This window comes from Rhincodon typus, chromosome 2 (genome assembly GCF_021869965.1).
Source record: "Rhincodon typus isolate 14 chromosome 2, sRhiTyp1.1, whole genome shotgun sequence".
Lineage (NCBI taxonomy): Eukaryota > Metazoa > Chordata > Chondrichthyes > Orectolobiformes > Rhincodontidae > Rhincodon > Rhincodon typus.
Window position 1 is genome coordinate 60,077,210 of NC_063333.1, and position 23,490 is coordinate 60,100,699.

The 23,490-nt window shown below is 39.9% G+C and overlaps 1 protein-coding gene across 1 annotated transcript in view; it reads left to right on the top strand.

The window, feature by feature from the left end:
* adcy1a (adenylate cyclase 1a) overlaps nucleotides 1-23,152 on the top strand; it is a 295,596-nt gene extending 272,444 nt beyond the window's left edge. Inside the window, exons 18-20 of the mRNA XM_048608131.1 lie at nucleotides 9,574-9,688; nucleotides 11,759-11,883; nucleotides 21,490-23,152. Coding sequence (XP_048464088.1) covers nucleotides 9,574-9,688; nucleotides 11,759-11,883; nucleotides 21,490-21,813 — 564 coding nt within the window. The 3' untranslated portion in view covers nucleotides 21,814-23,152. The remainder of the gene's footprint in view (nucleotides 1-9,573; nucleotides 9,689-11,758; nucleotides 11,884-21,489) is intronic.
* Nucleotides 23,153-23,490: the final 338 nt, after the last annotated feature.

Below are 23,490 nucleotides of genomic sequence, written 5' to 3' on the forward strand. Positions count from 1 at the left end.
ATCTCCCCTCCCCCCGACTGCATCCCAAAACCAGCCCAGCTCGTCCCCGCCTCCCTAACCATTCCTCCCACCTCAAGCCCCACCCCTATCTCCTACCTACTAATCTCATCCCGCCCCCTTGACCTGTCCGTCCTCCCTGGACTGACCTATCCCCTCCCTAACTCCCCACCTACACTCACCTTTACTGGCTCCATCCCCGCTTCTTTGACCTGTCTGTCTCCTCTCCATCTGTCTTCTCCTCTATCCATCTTCTATCCGCCTCCCTCTCTCTCCCTATTTATTTCAGAACCCCCTTCCCCTCCCCCATTTCTGAAGAAGGGTCTAGGCCCGAAACATCAGCTTTCCTGCTCCTCTGATGCTGCTTGGCCTGCTGTGTTCATCCAGCTCTACACCTTGTTATCTCAGATTCTCCAGCATCAGCAGTTCCTACTATCTCTGTAACAATAGTATATTGCCCTCAGTTTTTTTTTCGTCGTTAGCACTTTAGCAGGTGACATCTTGTTTTCCATTAAAAAAAAATCTCATTACATTCGTGCCCAACTGATTGAGGATTTATGCTTTTCTGTTTGACAAGTTGAAACTCAGTTACAGTAAACAGCCAATTCAGCTTGAAATCTCTGAATTCTTGTTGCTGGTTCAAAGGGTGATCTGAAGACTCCATAATCCAAAGAATGTGGTGCATTTCTTTCATTCTTGAGCTTGTAAACCCAACCAAAAACCTGAAGCATATTTGATGCAACAGAAATTGTTGTGGTTCAGTTGAAAAGAACCGGATCTGAAAGGTCTGAAGTACTGTTTGCGCATTGCCCAGCTTCTAATGTTTATTTAAAACCAACCTTCAGTTTCCAGTGCTTCTTTGGATACATCAAATTATTTGTGACAAGTTGAACAATGCAACATGAGTTCACAAAGTTTCACTATAAACCGAGTGGAAATTTCATTTAAGCAGGAATATCAATTACTTGTGCATGTATTCAAAATGCAAACGTTGAGTAGTAACTCTCTATCATCAAACTATATCTGTAAGTGGAAGAGTTCAGTGGAAGGAAACTGAGACCTGTTAGAATATGAAATCTTTCAGATTATCTAGCAATCAGGCACTGGATTAGTGGTTGATGGGCCTTCTACCTGTATCAGGACCTCAGTAGGTGAAGTCATGGCCATCACATGCTGCCAGCTAATCAGTGACCAGCAGCTCTAGCACATAGTAGCACAATGGAGTAGAGGAGGCTACTGCTGACAGTACGGCACTCCCAGGATGGAAAAGCAGCGACAAAAGAGGAGAGTTTTATGAGGGCACAGTCTAGCAGGCTTGGTTTGGAAGTGAGGGATGGGTCATGGGGTCAGAAGCAAGGGCAAGAGTGCGGATCAGAGCAGCCATTTCTGCCCCATGACCTCAATTGTGCACAAATTAGTGCACATCAAGGAGAACATCTCCCCCTGCCTTCTTACACCCCGCCCCCCCCATACTTCATACCAGCCATTTTGGGAATAGGCAACTTGAGTGGCCCTTAAGTGGTTGGTAATAGATCACGTAAGAGCCTCAGTTGACAGGAATGTCAAGCTTAGGCTTTTTTACCCAGAGTTTTATTTCAGTGAGAGCAGGAATTTGGGAGGGCTGTCATACCTCTGTATGCCAACTAATTAAGTTTCCTACTGCCTCCAAGGCCATTGCCTCTGGTACTGCTAAGATTCTGCTATTCATAGAATCCCTACAGTGCGGAAAGAGGCCGTTCAGTCCTTTGAGTCCGCACTAACCCTCCAAAGACCCAGAAACCCCCCCAACCCCACATTTGCTATGGCCAATCCACCTAACCTGCACATGTTTGGACTCTGGGAGGAAACCAGAACACCTGAAGGAAATATGGGGCAAATGTGCAAACTCTTCACAGACAGTCACCCAAGGCTGGGATTGAACCTGAGTCCCTAGCACTGTGAGGTAGCAGTGCTAACCACTGGGCCACCATGCTGCTCTAAATTGAAGTGCTTTGTTGGCAGTGAGTTTTCACAATCACTGTAAGGACAATGATTCATTTCACCTATATATGAGAATTACCTAGCTTCAACATTTTCTTCACATAATAAATTGTCATTCTTAAGTTTTTTTCTCTTTATTCTTTCATGGGGATGAATACTATTAGCAATGCCAGTATTTGTTGCCCACCCTGAAATGCACTGTTTCACAGGGCGTTTAAAAATCAGCCACAATGCTGCAGTTCTGAGGTCCACAAGACATAGGAGCAAGTGTAAACCATTCAGCCCATCCTGTCTGTTGTGCCATTCAATGAGATCAGGGCTGATTTGATAACCCTTAACTTCATTTTCCTGCTTTATCCCCATAACCCTCAATCCCATTACTGATTAAAAATCGCTGTCTTGAATAAACTTAATGACCCAGCTTCTACTGCCTTCTGAGGTAAAGCATTCCACGAATTCATACCCTGTAAGGGAAGAATTCCTCCACTGTCAAAAAAGGTTAGCCCCCAGATTGGGGAAGTTTGGCAGATTTCCTGACGTAAAGGACATGAGTGAAGCTGATGAGTTTTTAACAATAATAGATAATAGTTTAATCATCACAATTAACTGATATAAGCTTTGTATTCCAGATGTATTAATACTTTAATTAAATATTAAGTTTTAAATTCCACCAGATGTTGTGGTGGGATTTGAATGCTCGTTCAGGCCTCTAGATTATTAATGCAATGGTACTGATACTACACCATCACTGTCTCCCTTATGTGTGAATACATATTTCATTGTAGGTATTACATTAGAGACACATTAAAATTTGTTTTTTTTTAAATCTTATCTGCATTATATGTTAGCTTTCCAACACTCCATTATTCTGGATAGAATTCCAGATATAACTGGGAAACGCTGTTTCAAGAGTGCAGCTCTCATTCAAATGAAAGCAAGACAAAAATGGAGAATTGAAAAATTTAATATTGTCAGCTGGAGTACTGGTTTTCTGGCAGCTTCCCCAAACAATTTTGTTAAAGGTTGGATTGGGGTGGGGGGATGGGGAATAGAGCAGCTACCAACCTGCAAGTGGTTTCAGATGATTTAAAACTACTTAAGAGAATTTTCTACTCTGCTTATGCATCCTACCCATAGCTTTGCAAGCATTTTAGCTGGCTGGAATCATCTCTCTGTGGCAGAATGGATCTAAAATGCTGATTCTTTCAGCTACCTGGTGACAGTCATAGGCTTTGGCTGCCTTGTGGAGTCGGAACTCCTCCACAATTGGAGCATGGCTGCTATAGCCATTTCTTTCTTTCAAGGTTGTTAAAGATGTTAAGCTTCAAGATGGTTACCTCCAATTACATCCAGTTTGCCTTTTAGCTTTGAGAGGCTACCATCCTTAATTGGATTGTAGTCTTGCTGCCTGGCCCTGAATTAGCTAATTCAGAAACATAGAGACATAAAAAATAGGAGCAAGAACAGGTCATTCGATATTTGAGCCTGGTCTGTCATTCAATGAGATTATGGCTCATCTTCCCAATTGAACTGGTGGTTCTCCAATGTAATATACAAGATTCCATGCAAGGACTGCGACAAACATTACATTGGACAGTCAAGTAGAAAATTGGCTATGGGAATACATGAACACCAGCTTGCAACAAAAAGACACGACCAATGTTCACTTGTCTCCATACACACAGACAAGGAGAACTACCATTTCGATTGGGACACTATCGGGATCCTAGGACAAGCCAGAGATAAGCACGGGAAGTTCTAGAGGCCTCGTCCTCCACCAAGAAGGCCAACAATAAACACGTAGAATTAGACTCTATATACACACCACTGTGAAGAAAAACTGGAAATGAGGTAATCAACTCTAACGAACCTCAGAGTTTAAATAACAAATGGGTAAATACAACAGTGCTTCGTCGGAGACTGCACTGATGATGTTACCCAGCAGGGTAATGAAACCTCTCCAAACTAACAAACCAGCTCACTGAGTGAACCAATCACAGCATCCACAACCCAAGCTACAAATCCACTCAAGAACCTTAGAATCTCCTTCAGCTAAACAGCTCAATATGTTTTACAACAAAAGAATATCAGAGCAAAAGAAATTATGCACTAAGAACAACAACTTAAACTTTCAATTAATGCAGTCTTTCTGTCAGAACAGATATTATTGGTAATTTTCTCTCTAATTTATACAACCTCTTAAGGGCAAATAACCAGTTTCTTCTGTGCTGCATAGGTTACTGAAGGAACCCGATTACTAAATTCACCAAACTTGCCTGAACAAAAATATCTGACATATAATATTCCTGCCATTTTACTTTCATTTGTTATAGTTCCACAAATGGATTCTTTTTATTTTAACTGAACCTTCTTTTAAAATCGTATTAATCCAGTTACCTTATGAAAGGTAATTGTTTTGGAATAAGCAATTGATATTGCTATTTCATGCAAGTATTGATGCCTACTGATGAATCTACCTAATTAAAGGATCAGAATATCCTTTTTTTAATGCAATTAATAGCTGCCCATGTTGTCATACTTAAAAAATTCCAAAGCACAAACGTAAACAAAACAAGTCTTAATTAGCTCAAATGATATGAAATTAAACAGGCTGGAAACCGCCAATATCCTTTTGATACAAAAACAAAATCGTTATTAAGCAGGTCAGAGTTGTACAGATTAGTACCCAGGAACTATCTCAAAATCAACTACAGGTAGTCCCTGGTTGTGAATGGGTTCCGTTTTGGAGTCCGTTTCCAAGTTGATTTGTACACAAATTGGAACACAATGCAGGACAATGTGAAACAGCCATTTGTAAGCACATGAAATGTCCATATGTCACGTCTTTAAAATTACACCCCATATGGGATCTTGTTCATAAGTATGAATGTTCATAGGTCAAATGTCCATAAATTGCGACCCCTTGTATTCAAACTGGTCAGTTTTGTTTTCAAAGATACAGCTCACAAAACATACTGCAAGACCAACTAACCAATTTTACCTAAATCCTTTCAGCAGACAAGTTATATCCTCATCTGTTCAGATCTATGTATTGGCTCATGTGGAGCATAAATACTGGCCCGCCCCAATTGGTCAAAATGGCCTGATTCTGTCCAGTAAATTCTATATAATTTAAATGTATACCTTAACAGGAACATTAAATATCATGATTAAGTGTAAAGAACAGAGCAGTTCTGAAGAAGTGTAACCGGACCTGAAGTGCTTTCTACCTAAAGATGCTGCTAGACGAATTAAGTTTCTCCAGCAATTTCTGTTTTTGTTTCTGATTTCCAGCATCAATAGTTCCTTATTTTTTGTTGTTTATAAATTAATTGGTAATCTGTTTCATTGCTGGAAGTAAGTTGTCTGCTATCGTTGTCTACAAAAGGACAGTCATTAAACTTCAAGAGTAATTAATTAACTTTAAAGTACTTGGAGATATCCTGTGATAATAAACAGACACACTAAAAATAAAACTTTTATCAATGGTCTGGGTACCTGGCTATTCCTGGGGTCCCCGATTTATGAATGTCCGACTTATAAATGCTTGTACTTACGAACGCGATCTCATACCGGGGTGTAATTTTAACGACCCAACATATGAACACTTCCTTTACTTACGAACTGCTGCTTTACATTGTCCTACATTGTGTTCCAGTTTGCACATAAATTGGCTTGCAAACAAACTCCGGAATGGAACCCATTCGTGGGGACTGCCCATACTTCATCCTATAGGTAATTTTCCTCAGTGGGTACAAGATAGTCTTATGGTATGGAAAAATAACTAGCATTCAGAAAAGATCTTTCATATCAAAGCACTTCATGGTTAGCTGACCAGATAACTGTTGGCAATGGATAAATATGAGTCAGAACATCAGGAGAATGTCATTTTTCTCTTCAAATCATGCGATGGAATCTTTTATACTCACTTAAACAGAAAGGTGGAAACATGACTTAACACATCTGGACAAAATGATGTCCCTCATATAATACAGCAGTGACCAGTCCTGCTGTGAAAGGTCAGTAATGACAAGCTCATGTCCTGTTCCGGCCTTATGATTCTAAGACTCAATTGCAACCACTAGCCTGAAAGATATGAGAGAATAGATTAGATATTTACAAAATAAAACTGTGAATAAATTTACTTAAATATATAGTAAATGAACCATAGCAAAATGCATGTACATCTACAAACACAAGAAGTGTCTCAAATGGGCTGAAAGGTCTCAACAGTGACTTAATTAAAAGTGAATTCAAAGCTACAGACTTCAGTGCCCTGTAAGTCGTGCCTGTCTGTGTTCCACAGGTGCTCACCAACAGTCTGATGTTTGCTTTCACAGCTTGAATCCGGCAGAGGGACTGATTTACACTTGTCTCTCATTTACTCAACCCTAGGTTGAGCAGAGCACACTGAAGGAAGAGACTATCTGAAGAAATCTGAACTGTTTATATTGTGGATTCATGTCTTTGCTATAGCTCTAATATCTTCTTGCTACTAAAACACCTCTTGGGAGGGAAGTAATCGTGTGGCTAACGGAGTGGTGTGGGGGAAAAGATTGTTGGAGCACTGGCATCAGTATTGGGTCAGGAGGAACTATACCTTTGAGACAGGCTGCACTTGAACTGATTTGGAACCAATGCCCGAGTGGAAAGGTTGGGTAGGATGATCACAAGGACCTTAAAACTAGTAAATTCTGGGGAGAACTCGGGGGTAGTCAAAACTGTTTCAAAATCAAATATCATGGCATTAGTAAAGAAACAGTCAGGAATCTTCAGGTATGGCAAGGAATGGGAATATTATAAGAAGTATATTGATTAAACTGAAAGAGAGAAATAGTAAACAGTTGAATAAAACATCAGTGCTGAAGGACAGGTTAAGTGTACGACCCAAATAAAAGTTCCATATACAAATGCGCAGAGAGTAAGGAATACATTAAATGAGTTGCAGGCACAAATTCAAATTGGAGATTATGATATAGTAGCCAATAATAAGACATGGCAGCAGGACGGTTGGAATTGGGAACTGAATATACCAGGTTATAGGTTCACAGCTCAGTGAGATAAAATGGCAGACAGGGTGGAATAGCCTTACTGATTAGAAACAAAGTTACTTTAATGGTGAGGGAGGATACAATGAGGGCAAAGAATACAACTGAGACATTATTGGTGGGACTGAGGAACAGTGAAGGATCTAAAATGTAATAGGTGTTGTGAACAGAACCCCTAGGAAGCAGCCCTGAAGTGCTGGTTTTTATAAATGCAGAAATGAGACAAGGGTATAGCAAAGCTAGAGTAGAAGTAATGAGGGAATTTAACTTTAACGTAGGTAGTGAATTTCTGGAGTGTGTTTGGGATAGTTTCTTAAAGCACTATATCCTGGTTTCAACAAGGAGATATGCAATATTGGATTTAGGAATGAGAAATGTGCCAGATTTAATTAGTAACTTAATTGTGCGTGAACATTTGTCAATAGTGATCATAACATTATTGAACTCAATGCAACATTTGAAAGCAAAAGGCATGAATCAGCTCCTGGAGTTCTTGAGTTAGATAAGACTGACTTTAATAACATGAGGCAGACACTATGCACAGTAAACTGGGAAAAATCTGCTCATGGATAAACCAACTGAAGAACAGTGGAGGATACTTAAAGAAACATTTAACGTAATGTGAAAAACAGTTTATACCTCTGAGAGGAAAAAGCTCCACTCCACAGAAAAAAAAACATGGATAACTAAAGAGAGAAGGGACAGCATAAAACTTAAAAAAAAGCTTACAAAAATGCAATAAAGAGCACATATTGTACTGAATGGGAAATACAAAAGATCAGCAAGGGTCCACAAGGTATCTTATAAGAGCTACTAAAGGGATAACGAAAGGAAACTTGCCAGATACATTAAAGTCATTCAGAAGTTTTATAGCTACATAACGGGAAAGTGGGTAGTCAGAAGCAATATTGACCCACAAAAGACTGAAAGTGGAGACATTGTCAATGACAATGGGGAAATGGCAGGTACGTTGAATAATTACTTTGCCTCAGGTTTTGCAGTTAAAAGTGGGGATAGCTTGCCGAGGGTAACCAGGGAAATTAATAGTGGATCGGGGCAGGGACTAAATAGAATTAACATTAGTGAAACATTGATAATGAGACATTTAATGAAATTAAAGTGTGACAAATCCCCGGGACATGACAGTTTCCATCTGAGGATGTTAAAGGAAGTAGGGAGCACATTGTCAACATTCTAACTATAATTTTTCAGAGTTCCCTAGAAACAGGAGTTGCCCCACTGATTTGGAAAATTGCACAAGTCACTCAATTTTCATAAGATGGGTGAAAGAGGGAATTATGGACCAGTTAGCCCAACATCTGTGGTGGGGAAATTGTTGAAGTCTATAATTATGGATGGGGATAATGGAACACCTTGAAAAAATTCAGTTAACTAGGGAGAGCCAGCATGGATTCATGACAGGTAGGCCATTGCTGACATATTTCATTGAATTTTTCAAGAGGTGACTAAGGTAGTAGACTAGGGAATGTCTATGGATATCGTCTACATGGACTTCCGGAAGGCATTTGATAAAATCCAACATAATTGGATTTACTAAGATAGACGCCAACAGAAGTGAGGGCAAGTTACTGACATGGCTGGGAAATCGCTTGACTGGCAGGCAACAGAAAGTAGGGATAATGGATAGGTACTCAAATTGGCAAGTTGTGACCAGTGGTGTCCTGTAAGGATCTGTGTTAGGGCCTCAATTATTCACACTCATTATTAATGACATGGATAACGGTGTAGAAAGTCATATATCCAAATTTGCTGATGTATCCAAATGATTCTGATTGCATTTGAAAAAAACAATGTACCAATCTATTTGGTGTTCAGAGGAGGTTATTGACAGTGCAAGAGGGTTCAGTTCAACCTCTAAATCCAAGAAAAGAGTTGGCAATTGATGGGACATGTTGACCAACCTCCCCTTTCACTTGAATTATGTTGAATGCATCTCCTCTTCCAGGCAAAAGTGCTCTGGCTCCTCAGGAAGTTGTGAAAATGTACAAAGTACAAAGGAAACAGAGATCTGATATAATGGAGCTCTGTTCCTTTTTCCTTTATTTTATAGCAGGTAAATAAGCATGCTTCAAAGATAAAGTAAAGGAACATGAGCGCCAAAATATCTTGTACAGCCTCCTGACTGTGAAATGTCATAATGTTGTTAAATTTTGGAGACTGATTTAAGATATTAGAAAGCCAATGCACTATATTACCTGTTCAGCTGTAAAAATAAAATAATAAGTGTTTAAGTAGTTAAATGGATCAGAACCTTCTCCCTGCGACCTGTCGGATTTTGGCCAGAAGGACAACATATTCATTTGAATTGAAGGAATCATCTGTGAGTTAAGTCAACAAAACTGTCTGCTCGAAATCTAAGAAACCAACAATATAGGCATGCATAATGCCTTTTTAACAAAGGGGTTGCATGTGATTTTCTTATTGCTATGTGGTTCAATGTCTGGTGCTGTCAACTATTAACTTTAACATAGAGATATTAGCACAATGACCATTTTGAAAACATTTCTCCATCTTTTTAAAATCACAGGCAAAGCGATCAATTTATTCCCACCTGAGTACACTGGCAGATTTTGCAATAGAAATGTTTGATGTTCTAGATGAAATCAACTATCAATCATACAATGACTTTGTCTTAAGAGTTGGTAAGTAGTTGTCTTGGAATTAGTAATGGTGATTTACTTTGTAATTAAGTGAAGAAATCTGAGTAATACACATTACCAACATAGACTATTAGTATGACGATGTATATAGAAATGCTCAAACAGATCTTATTTAATTTTTTTTAATGGATTAATCATAAACACTATATGCAACATGAACTTAAAAGAGCCATCTGCTAGACAGCTTACAAAGAAACATTATAAAGTGTCATAGGAAAAATATAAAACTATAGGCGTCCATCTAATTTCCCCTGAAATGTAGCAACTGAAAAGAAATTGCAAACAATTAATCTTCTCTTGAGTAAGTTTATAGATTTCCCTTGAGTTATGAAAGGGAAAAGTTCCAACTGGATTGCTATTTCAATTTGCTAGCCAATGATTCCTTCTGGAAAGAACGGGTGTTTAAGTTCAAATGCATGGATCTATTGTATGAAGCTCAAAGTAAGGTTCAGCCCTTCATTGTCAAATTGAATGCCAACATTCATTCAGAATGAAATTTCTTTGCACTGTGCCTAATTTATCATAAAGAAACTGAGCACCAAGCATTGAATATGGCTGTCAGCACGCATTCTTTCATACCATACTGAAAGGGCCAAGCCCCATCTTATTGAATTAATTTGCTTGTTAAATATCCAGAAAGAGATCCAGAAATATGTTAAATAATGAGTAACATGCTCGTTAAAGGGACTATTTGCAACACTGGAGCACCCGGCTCCTGACTAACCTGTTGCTCAGCAATGCTTGGCATGAACAAACAAGGAGGACACTTGAGCAGCACCACTTAAAAGACCATTACAGGCAAATATAAGCTCAGACTAGTTACACCAGTCTGCAGAATTTAATCTTTTAACCTTGGTACCATTCTGGTGTAACTATTCTTGCACTAACTCCAGGACTAATACATCCCTCCTGAGGTATGTTGTCCAGAATTGAATGAAGTAGTAAAAATGCAGTCTAACCAGACCTTATTCATGTGGAAGTAAATGTCCTGTTTCCTATTCATTGTTGAATTAGTCGAAGGTAGAAGGAATAAGTTCACATGTAAGCAGGAACTTCCAATTCTTCCTAAACCACCTACTTTCAACATAGATGTGAGAAGTTTAAAATTAAATATTACCTTTATTTACTTGAATTTTGAAACAGCAAATTTGGCATTCTTTAAAGCTTGGTGTCCTAGGTGACCACCTAGTTTACCTAAATTCTTGAGTTGGCCCTGCAAGCTAATACAAACATTAATACTCAACACCATAATGTTTCTCCCATCTAGTCTAGACAATAGATGGTCAATGAATCCAAGTTTTTTTTTAACTTGATTGACTGAGAAGGCAGTGAAAAATTTTGCACATTTCATGGAAGAATTATCTGGAAGAGTTAATGAAGAGAATAAAGATTGGGGTGTCACGATGGCTCAGTGATTCGCACTGCTGCTTTCAAAGCACCAGGGACCCAGGTTAGATTCCAGCCTTGGGTGACTGTCTGTGTGGAATTTGCATATTATTCCTGTGTCCGTGTGGGTTTCCTTTGGTGCTCCAGTTTCCTCCCGCAGTCCAAAGACACGCAGGCTAGGTGGATTGACCATGCTGAAATTGTCTGTAGTGTTCAGCGGTGTGTAGGCTCACTAGAATAGCCATGGGAAATCTGGGGTTCCAGGGGTATGGTATGGGTCTGAATGCTGTTTGGAGGGACACTGCAGATTCAATGGGCCGAATGGCTTCCTTCTGCACTGTAGGGACTGTAGGATTAAATGCATCTGAGAAGAAAATGTAATATTGCAGATTGTACTTGTTCTAATGGGTGTGAAGTTCCGAAGGTATTTGTATCCTTATTCAGTGTTTTCTTGTGTCTTTATATTGTTTTTGTTGGAAACCACATTTTACATTTTGGCCAAAAATAATATGCTGCAAGAAATTAGCTTTGTTTCATTTGCATTTGAAGGATCCATTATCACTTACTGCCTGCTTTTGGTAGCATTTATTTTCTTAAGGCTTGTAAAATTAAAGATGAACATTCAGATTTTCAACGCAGCATTCTTCTCTCTTTCTGCCACTGCAGGTATAAATGTTGGACCTGTCGTGGCAGGTGTGATTGGAGCAAGACGTCCACAGTATGACATCTGGGGAAACACCGTAAATGTTGCGAGCCGAATGGATAGTACGGGGGTTCAAGGCAAAATTCAAGTTAGTAACTTGCTCTTACAAAATACAGTAGGAAAATCAAAATTAAATACATGATTTTTTAAAATTCATACTTTTGAAATCCAGCGTAGTTTCTTTTCCTCACTAAGTTATGTTTTATAACCCTCAGCTATGTTTTTTTTATTTTGCCTAATTCATCTCATTCCATAAATAACAAAATATCCATATCTTAAATATCGCTGAAAAGACAAATGTGTTGCCAAAGCTTTTCATCTTGTGTGTATCAGGACAACCACAGGGATGTCAAATTTTCGTCAATTTCACCAATCAACATTGCAAGAGAAAAGGTGCTAATTGATTGTTAAGCCAATTCTAATTGGCCGAGGCATTGCCATGAAAAAAGCAATATAGAACTATAGGCTCCCTAAGCTCCCTGGTCAAGGTTTACATCTTATTTTTAATGACCTATTTGCTGCTCCTAGTTGCAATAATTGATAAAATTACATAAAAGTCTAAAGTTCTACATGTAGAATAGTTGAAGTCTGACAATGAATGCTGAGGTTAAGAATAGGCACCTTGCAGAATGAAAACTGTTTCTGGACTGTTTCTGGAAAGCTGCACTGTTACTGTCCATTAAGCTGGTTCCAAGAAAATATTTCTTACTATACCCTTAAAACACCTCATATCGAACTCCTATTCCTAAACATAAAGGTGTCCATTGTCCTCAAATCCCCTAATGCATAATATCTTGAGATAAATGTCCTGGTCCTTTCTGGATTCATCAACATGCCTTTCAACTCTTTATATGTTATTTGTATCATTCTTAATATTTTCTTGGCTCACGTTAAAATTCTACTCCCATTTTAAGAAGGAACCCCTTTTTCTTTGATTTGTTTGCCTGTTCACCTCACCTTACTACTTTAAACCTTCTTGTACAACCTGCATCCTGTTTGTAAGGATTAACAGCAGTGATTTTTACCTTACTTCAAGTGGAACTCTTCTCACCTCAGTAGCGTCTCCCTTTCCCAGGAATTATCTAGTGTCCCAAGAATCAAAAACACTTTATTTTTATATCATTACTCAGTTACCATATCTCCACTATGCTTTACTTGGCAGCAGGAGAAATTATAAACTTGCTACCACTGAACTCTTGAACTTTAATGAAACTTTCAATTCCTAAAGGTTGATCTGAATTATACCATTTTAGTCTTTTGTTATACAGTTGATTTTGAAATGAGCCACGGTTTTTAGATACCATTTCACATATTCTTCCTAACTGTAACCTAGGAGACTTCCTGTTAGTCAGGATTTTACAGTACAGCAGAAAAGGGACTTGGAGGAAGGAAGTGTATATACTGTTGCCAAATTTGCAGATGGCATTAAAATAGGTGGAAAGGTAGGTTGTGAGAGGGAAACAAACAGTTTGCAGAGAGATATTGATAGGTTAAGTAAGTAGGGAAAAAATTCAGCAGATGGAGTAATGTGAGAATATGTGAAGTTCTTCATTTTACAGAACACATGAGCTAGCACCCAGGTACAGCAGGGAATCAGGAAGGCTAACGGAATGTTGGCCCTTATTTCAAGGGAGTTGGAGTATAGGAGTAGAGGAAGACTTACTGCAACTGGACAAGGTGCTGGTGAAAGTATTGTAAGCAATTTTGGTCCCCTTCCTTAAGGAAAGATATCATTTCACTGGAGGCAGTTCAGAGAAGGTTCACTGGGATGATCCCTGGTATGGATGATTACCTTTATGAGCAAAGACTAAATAGGTCTATTCATTGGCTTTTAAAAGAATGAGAGGTGATCTTAGTGAAACATAAAAAATTGCAAAGAGGCTTGATAGGGTAAATGCTGAGAGACTGTATCCCCTCATTGGAGAATCTAGGACCAGAGGGCATAATCTCAGAATAAAGGAGTGCTAATTTATACTCATATGAGAAGGAATTGCTTGTCTCAGAGAGTTGTGAGTCTTTGGAACTCCTTGCTGCAGAGACCTTTGAAGCAGAATCCTTGTGTACATTTAGGGTTGAGATAGATAGATAGATTCTATATCAGCAGTGGAATCAAGGGTTATGGGGAAAATGCAGGAAAGTATATGTGAGGAATGTCAGATCAGCCATGATCCTATTGAATGGTGGCACAGGCTTAAGGGGCCAAACTGCCTGTTCCTGTTCCAATATCTTGCCATTTTTATGGTCTAAAAAAGTCTCTGGGCTATCTTCCAGTCCTATTTTGAATTGTCTAATTCATGTCCCCATTAGAAACCATTCACATCACAATGCTATGGTATTTTTTGTCTTGTCTTCTGTTACTATCCTGATCCTCTTGATCAAAAATTGTAATTGGAAAAGCTCAAACTCCCACTGGCTACCAGTAGTTTTTCCTTTGTCTCCATCTTGAACTACATAGTATTCTCTTTGAATGCTATTCTCAACTACATTTTACATGGTTAATTCTTTGAACTGTGAAGTGACCATCTTTTGAAATATATTTTACGGAAATCTTTCCTTTCATGTTGTGGAGAGTATCTATAGGGTCTGCAACTGGTTATTTCTGTGCACAAATTGCAAGCTTCACATATACATATCCAAGAACCTATACGCTTTCAATTTTTCTCACACCACGGGTGCCGTGCACATCATGAATTCACCCTCCCACAGTTACATCTTCTTATTTGTACATATGGTCTGAGTTTCTGGTGATATCACCTTGCTTTTAATGGTTTGCTTTTTACATTAAAATAAGTGGCTTTGAATTTCTTTCATGTGCCAGATCCACTTCACAAGTTTTTTTTTAAATATACCATTAATACTAATATGGAATGGTGGGATTCTCTCTTTTGTTCCAGTTTTAATCTATTGCAGTTTATTATTATAGAATCATGCAAAGTTACAGCACAGGAAGAGGTCATTCAGTCCATTCTGTCTGCGCTAGCTGAATAAACTAGCTGCCCATTCTCATCCCACTAATCTAGCTGTCAATTCCAATCCGTGCTGTTGACAATGCTTTAGGTGCAGACCAATAAGTGAGTTACAGACACCCACCTTCCTCAAGTGAAAACTTCTTTTCCTAATAGACCCTCTAATCCTTCTGTCAATCACCTTAAATCTGTGCCCCTTGGTGATTGACCTCTCCACTAGATAAGATACGTCTTGCCAGTCCACTATATCCAAGCTGCTCATTATTTCGTATACTTCAAATGAGTCACTGCTCAGCCTCCTCTGTTCTAGGGTAAACAACCCTGGCCTATTTATTTTTCATCATGGCTACAATATTTTTGTAAATATTTGGGCAAGATTCTTGTCTCCTCTGTACTCTCTGTCGATCAGTTGGGTCTTGCCTGTAATGTAATGCCTAGAACTGTACACTAAGTTCCAGCTGTGGCCTATCTTTTTAGCTCCGGCATTAAATCCCTGCTCTCGTATTCTGTAGCAGGCCCAATGAAGAAAAGCTTCCCATATGCCTTCTTTTTCACCTTATTTACCAGTCCTGCCACCTTCAGGGACTTGTGAACAGGCATTCCAACGAGGCTCACTTCCTCCACTATTCTCAGTATCCTCCCAATTATTGTAAGTTCTCTTGCTTTGCTTGCTCTGCCTGAATGCATAACCTCACACTTCTCCAAACTGAATTCTATTTGCCACATTTCCACCAATCAACCAAATCAAACCTCAGTCATCAGCCAACCCCTTTACTATCAACTACATGCTCAATTTTATGATTAAGTGTCTTCCACATTTAAGTCTATATTATTAACATATATCACAAGAGCAAGAGACTCAACAAAAATCCTGTGGAATGCAACTAGAAGCTTCTATTTGTAAAAACATCTGTTAATTATTATCCTTTATTTCCTGTTACTGAGTCAATTTTGGATCCAACTGTCCACATTCCCCTTAATTTTTACTTTAATTTTTCTGTCAATCTGCCATGTGGAACCTTTTGAAATGTCTCATAAATTTTCTACTTGATCAAAAATATTACGTTTTTAATTCACGACCTTCCCTTAACAAAACCATGCTAATTATCCCAAATTAGTCTATATCTTTCTCAGTAAGAGTTAATCCTGTCTCTCACTATTGTTTCTAGTAATTTGCCCACCACCAAGATCAAACTGAATGGCCTACAAAATACTAGGCCTATCTCTTTTTTTGAAACAATGATACAACATTTGCAGACCCCCAGTCCTCAGTTATGTCCAGTGAAGATGGTAAAATGATCCTTGGAGCATCCATTATTTTGGGTTCTTTTAAAAGCTCAGGATCCAGCCATGGTAATTTATCCACTTTCAAGCATTCAGTCCATCCAGTACTTCCCTCCTCATTATGTTTTTCATCTCCTATTTCACACTCCATTAACTAGAATGTCTGTAGAATCACTCACTTTGTGAAGACAAAGAAATCATTAATAACCTGCCCAAACCTTTTGCAGTAAGATAACAAGGTGTAGAGCTGGATGAACACAGCAGGCCAAGCAGCATCATAGAAGCAGGAAGGCTGACATTTCGGGCCTAGACCCTTCATCAGAAATGGGGGAGGGGAAGGGGTTTTTGAAATAAATAGGGAGAGAGGGGGAGGCGAATAGAAGATGGATAGAGGAGAAGATAGGTGGAGAGGAAACAGACAGGTCAAAGAGGTGAGGATGGAGCCAGTAAAGGTGAGTGTAGGTGGGGAGGTAGGGAGGAGATAGGTCAGTCCAGGGAGGACGGACAGGTCAAGGGGGCGGGATGAGGTTAGTAGGTAGGAAATGGGGGTGCAGCTTGAGGTGGGAGGAGGGGATAGGTGGGAGGAAGAACAGGTTAGGGAGGTGGGGACGAGCTGGGCTGGTTTTGGGATGCGGTAGGGGGAGGGGAGATTTTGAAGCTTGCACCCTCATCTGCTTAGCCGAACTCATCCTCACCCTCAATAACTTCTCTTTCAATTCCTCCCACTTCCTACAGACAAAGGGGTGGCCATGGGTACCTGCATGGGCCCAAGCTATGCCTGCCTCTTTGTAGGTTACGTGGAACAATCCCTCTTCCATACCTACACTGGCCCTAAACCCCAACTCTTCCTCCATTACATTGATGACTGTATCGGCGCCGCCTCGTGCTCCCACGAGGAGCACGACAGTTTTTCCACTTCACCAACACTTTCCAACTCAACCTTAAGTTCACCTGGACCATCTCTAACACCTCTCTCACCTTCTTGGACCTCTCTGTCTCCATCTCGGGCAACCACCTAGAAACCGATATCCATTTCAAGCCCACCGACTCCCACAGCTACCTAGGATACACCTCCTCCCAACCACCTTCCTGCAAAAATGCCATCCCCTATTCCCAATTCCTTCGCCTCCGCTGCATCTGCTCCCAGGATGAGGCATTCCACTCCCGTACATCTCAGATGTCCTTGTTTTTCAAGGACCGCAACTTCCCCTCCACAGTGGTCGAGAACGCCCTCGACCGTGTCTCCCGCAACTCATCCCTCACACCCCCTACCCGCAATAACAACCAAAAAGGAATCCCCCTCGTCCTCATGTACTATCCCACCAACCTCCAGATCCAACGCATCATCCTCCGACACTTCCGCCATCTGCAATCCGACCCCACCACCAAAGACATTTTTCCCTCCCCACCCTTATCTGCTTTTCGGAGGGACCACTCTCTCCGTGACTCCCTTGTCCGCTCCACACTCCCCTCCAGCCCCACAACACCCGGCACTTTTCCCTGCAACCGCAGGAAGTGCTACACCTGCCCCCACACCTCCTCCCTCACCCCCATCCCAGGCCCCAAGAAGACTTTCCACATCAAGCAGATGTTAACCTGCACATCTGCTAATGTGGTATACTGCATCTGCTGTACCCATTATGGCCTCCTCTACATCGGGGAAACCAAGCGGAGCGCTTTGCAGAACACCGACGCTCGGTTTGCAATAAACAACTGCACCTCCCAGTCGTGAACCATTTCAACTCCCCCTCCCATTCCTCAGATGACATGTCCATTCTGGGCCTCCTGCAGTGCCACAACGATGCCACCCGAAGGTTGCAGGAACAGCAACTCATATTCCGCTTGGGAACCCTGCAGCCAATGGTATCAATGTGGATTTCACAAGCTTCAAAATCTCCCCTCCCCCTACCGCATTCCAAAACCAGCCCAGCTCGTCCCTGCCTCCCTAACCTGTTCTTCCTCCCACCTATCCCCTCCTCCCACCTCAAGCTGCACCCCCATTTCCTACCTACTAACCTCATCCCGCCCCCTTGACCTGTCCGTCCTCCCTGGACTGACCTATCTCCTCCCTACCTCCCCACCTACACTCACCTTTACTGGCTCCATCCCCGCCTCTTTGACCTGTCTGTTTCCTCTCCACCTATCTTCTCCTCTATCCATCTTCTATCCACCTCCCCCTCTCTCCCTATTTATTTCAGAACCCCCTTCCCCTCCCCCATTTCTGATGAAGGGTCTAGGCCCGAAACGTCAGCTTTCCTGCTCCTATGATGCTGCTTGGCCTGCTGTGTTCATCCAGCTCTACACCTTGTTATCTCAGATTTTCCAGCATCTGCAGTTCCAACTATCTTTTGCAGTGAGACTTAAGTTATCATGTAGACCTCTGATAGCCCTTACGATTTCCTTCCTTCATTTTGTAAGCTATCATTTTTTAATTTCCTGACTTAGCTTTACTAATTTCCCTTTTCACTTCACCCTGTATTTTCTATATTCCTCTAACCTTCCTAGAGAAAGGACTTTTGCTATTTTGAGATTGACAAAAGCTCGATTGTTCTGCTTTGTCTTACCTTGTACCCTATAAAGCTAGGGGGCTTTGTTTTGTCTTCCTGGGGACGTGTCTACACTATGTCATTAACATGATGTTTTTGAATGCCTCCCATTGTTTTATCATTGACTTTCCTTCAAACAGCTGTATCTAATCCACTTTCGCAAAATCATCCCTCAACTTTGCAAAAGTTGTGTTCCCCTAATTTAAAACTTATTCTGCTGTTCTATACTTGTCCCATTCTATAATGATGCTGACTCAATTGTGTTACGATCACTATTGCAAAGTAATCTTGGGCCGCTATTTCATCCATCAGCACAGCCTTGTTTCCAAAGACTAAGTCTAAAATTGCACCCTGTCTCATTGGGCTTGGTATGTGTTCGCTAAAAAAAAATATTCTTTTGAGTAGAGTTCAAGGGTTTTCTGTCTTTCACACATAATAATCCCAAGCGATATTTGAGTAGTTAAAGCCCCCAAGTATGATTGCACAGCTGTTTTTATGCTTTGAAATTTGTCTACATATTTACTCCTCCTACTCTGTTCCACTATTTGGGGGTCTAAAGTACATGCCTCAAATTGTTGCTGACACTTTCTGTTTCTGACCTCAAACCATATGCCGTCATTTGATGCTTCATTTAGTACATCATCTCTCCTTACACTTGTGATTAATTTTTTAATTAGTAATGTCATACCTGCAACTTTGTTACCCCTTTCTCTATCCTGCCTGAGAACTCTATATGCAGGGATGTTGAGCTGCCATCCCTGTCCTTCTATGCTGGGTTTTCATTTTAACACGGTACAGTGGTTCAGTGCTTAGCATTGCTCCCTCACAGTGCCAGGGACCCGGGTTGAATTCCAACCTTGGATGACTGTCTGTGTGGAGTTTGCACATTTTCCCCATGTCTGCGTGGGTTTCCTCCGGGTGCTCCAGTTTCCTGCCACAGTCCACAGATGTGCATGATATGTGGATTGGCCATGCTACATTATACTGTGGTGTCCAGGGATGTGTAGGCTGGGTGGATTAGCCATGGGAAATGCATGGTTAGTGGGGTAACTCTGGGTAGGATGTTATTTGGAGAGTTGGTGTGGACTTATTGGGCCAAATGGCCCATTTCCACACTGTAGGGTTTCTGTGAACAATGGTATCATGCTGCCATATCTATTTGTGCCCTCAGCTCATTGGCTTCATTTGCTTTAGTTCTTATATTTACATGAATTTCTTTTTAATACTGCCAAAACCCTATGTTTAAAGAGATGTGTGGAAAGCTCGCAGATGAAATAGACACAAACAAAAACCAAATGTGATCATAAGCTTAGAAGGATTACAACCACTTTCTTGCTTTATTCCCTTCTTGAATGTTCAAAATGCACTCATTTTTAAGAGTTACTCAGAAGGTGTGGGGTCTAATCCTTGCACCCAACACTTCTGGTGCAGGCAGCAATTGCTACTGAACTAAAGAACACACATCTTGTTTTCATTCAAGCACAGGAGGTAAAGACTGCTAAGAGAGGCTTTCTAAACACTATTTTTGTCCAAATGGTGCCCCAAATCATTATCTGTCAGGCCTCTGGTTTTACACAGCTTTTTCGGGTAGGGCTTATACAATTAATGGTAGGGCCTTGGATAGTGTTGTGGAACAGAGAGACCTAGGAGTTCAGGTACACAATTATTTGAAGTTTGCTTCACATATAGCCAGGATGTTTCAAAAGGCATTTAGCATGCTTGCCTTCGTTGCTGTGTTCTTTGAGTATAGGAGTAAGAAAGTTTTGTTGAGAATGTGTAGGACATTGGTGAGGCCTCTTCTGGAACAATGTGTCCAGTTTTGGTTGTCCAGTTATAAGAACGATATTATTAAGCTGGTGAGAATTCAGAAGAGATTTCCCAGGATGTTGCCTGGTATGGAAGGTTTGAGTTATAAAGAAAGACTGAAGAGGCTGGAACTTCTTTCACTGGAGCGTAGAAGGTTTGAGAGACGACCTTATAAAAATTTATAAAATCATGAGGGGTATAGATAGGGTTAGTGATAGGTGTCTTTTCCCTAGGATGGGGGATTTCAAGACCAGGGGTAACATTTTTAAGGTGAAAGGAGAGAGACTTAGAAAACATGAGTGGTGTTTTTTTTTACACAGAGGGTGGTTCACGTGTGGAATGAATTTCCTGAGGAACTGGTGGATGTGGGCATAATTACTACGTTTAAAAGACATTTGGATAAGTACATGAATAGGAAATGTTTGGAGAGATAAGGGCAGGAGCAGGCATCTGGGACTAGTTTGTTTGGATTTTGTTCAGCAAGGATTGGTTAGACTGAAGGGTCTGTTTCTGTGTTGTATGACTCTATGACTACAGGGTCCTTCAGAAAAACAGACCAGCATCAGGGATACTTTGCACCCAATTGAGTAGACTGTAAGATACAGGAGGAGAATTAGGCCATTTGAGTCTGCTCCACCATTCGATCATGAGCTGATATCTTTCTCAACCCCCTTCTCCTGCCTTCTCCCTGCTCCATAACCCTTGATCCCCTTACTAATCAAGAATCTACTCATTCTTAAAAGCACACAATGGCTTGGTATCCACAGTATTCTGCAACAATGAGTTCCACAGATTCACCACCCTCCTCATCTCAGTTCTGAACGGTCACTCCTTCACTCTGAAGTTGTGCCCTCGGGTCCTGGTTTCCTACAAATGGAAAAATAACCATATTGCCTCTATCCAGGCCTCAGCTGAATGGCTTCAACTCATTTGTTTAAGGACATTGTGTACATGCTACCTGATAAATGTCCACTTTTGCATGGGTCTTGTGAATGTGTTTGGGGTTACCTGATTAATTTGCCGAGGCATGAGTGAGTTTGAGTTTTTGAAATATGTGTCATGTATAATAAGTGTCTGACTTCTAATTTCCAGGTAACAGAAGATGTCTATCGGATGCTGAATAAAAGTAATTACGAGCTAGTTTGTCGAGGCAAAGTCAGTGTAAAAGGAAAAGGAGAAATGCTGACATATTTCCTTGAAGGAAAAGTGAATGCGAATCCACAAATAAGTTCAACAAATTTAGTAAGAAAATTATATCCAGATGGAAGAGCGAAACTGGCAGCAAGCTGTCCCTCAGTATCATCAGTAGCCAGCTTCACAATAAAGGCTGGACTTGGAACGCTCCAGGCGACTGCAATGCAAACAAATCAATCTGTACACTATCTTCCACCCATACCAGTTGTTGAACAAGCATAATGAATTAAAAAATTAAAGCTTAACTCTGAGCTGTTACTTGGGTGGAAATCAGTTAATGATGACAGGATGCACTGACCTTTCCAACTCAGCATTTGGAAGTCAGGCACTGAAAAGAGGAATGTTTGGCTGGAGCAATCCCCAGGAGAATATGGGTCATCGGCGCCAAGAATCGCTACGATCGAACCAAAGATTAAACTTTGGGTATTGTTACGAGTGCAGTTCTTGGAGTGAAAATTAAGGGCTAACTATCTGTTAGAAGAAGCAAAGAACTACATTTTGGGCATAGAGAATTATCTTTCTAAATAATATGAATCTTGGAAGTCTGAATCAATCATAACTAGTTTGTATATTTTATAGTTTCTGCATGTTTTCTAAATGTACAGAACACATTTTCCCATATCATATTGAGTTCTAAAATTAGTACTCACTTATACTTCAGTGGCCAATAGATGGTTCCAAGCATTACGAAAATATCTGTGTAATATTGCCTTACTTGTGTTCTTTTTCAAATATATATACATATATATATAGCATTTTAAAGTCTGCCTTTTTCATATCATACTCTGTAAGAATTTATTGTATGTAATTTCTGTAAATAATTTTATTAATTATACAGTATGGATTGTGTATGACATATGAGAAAGCACACGCCAGGTGAATATTTAATTAATTTTTATAACAAAGTTTTCCTTATGTAAGCATGACGACTGACATGCTGTAAAAGCTGTAGTATTCTTTCTTCTATTGTTCTGCATAACACATATCTAGATGCATCAAATATCAAAGCTATAGAACTCCCACTAGTTATAGGTAACCTTTGCAAGAAGGTTACTGGCAGTTTACAGTGACAGAGCACTGGCTGAATGATGAAAAACTATCCTTACCATTTTGTCCCCAAGCGCCAATACTATTACTCTGTAGCAATAAACCTCAGCTATGACAATATGTATTGAACATTTTATAGAGATTAAAGGATGCTAGTGGGTTCAGCCTGCACTGTTCTGATACTTTCACAACATGGTCAGTGTAGGCATTATATAATGAAGATTGCAGCTCAAAAGGTAGGAGAAGCACGTTGGGGAATAACATTTTTTCAAACATTTTGTGGCCTATGTAGTATGTCAGATGTTTTATAGACCATTTATTTTATGCTTTATCACACAAATAAAAACACTGCAATGTGTTTTTTTAAAACAGTAAATTAGCTTGCTAATTTTCCATATTTAAATACGGGTCTATTTTTATGTGCATATTGAATATTGTAGAATATCTTTCAGTCTCTTTTGGAACTGTAAGAATGACCTAAAGAATCAAATACTTGTTCTACCTTTTATGTTAAAAGTGGATAATATTCATGGAAATGTTTAATGTGAACGTAAATTTCTAATTATAACTTTTATACTGAGTGTTTGCACTATTATAATTTCTTCTGAGTCATAAAAAAAGTAAAGAAAAATGATTTGAAGAAAAATTATTGTTGTTTCTGTGCATTTTAAGTGTTTACTATAGTGATTTCTATCAATGTCATTTTATTGGATGTATCACTTTCAACTTCAAAATGCAAAATGATTCATTATGAATTTAAGTTAGAAGACTTCAACAAGTCTTCTTCTATTGTGCATCTCTTTTATTGTTATCACTAATCTAAAACTTTGATACCAAGAAACATCTCTATAC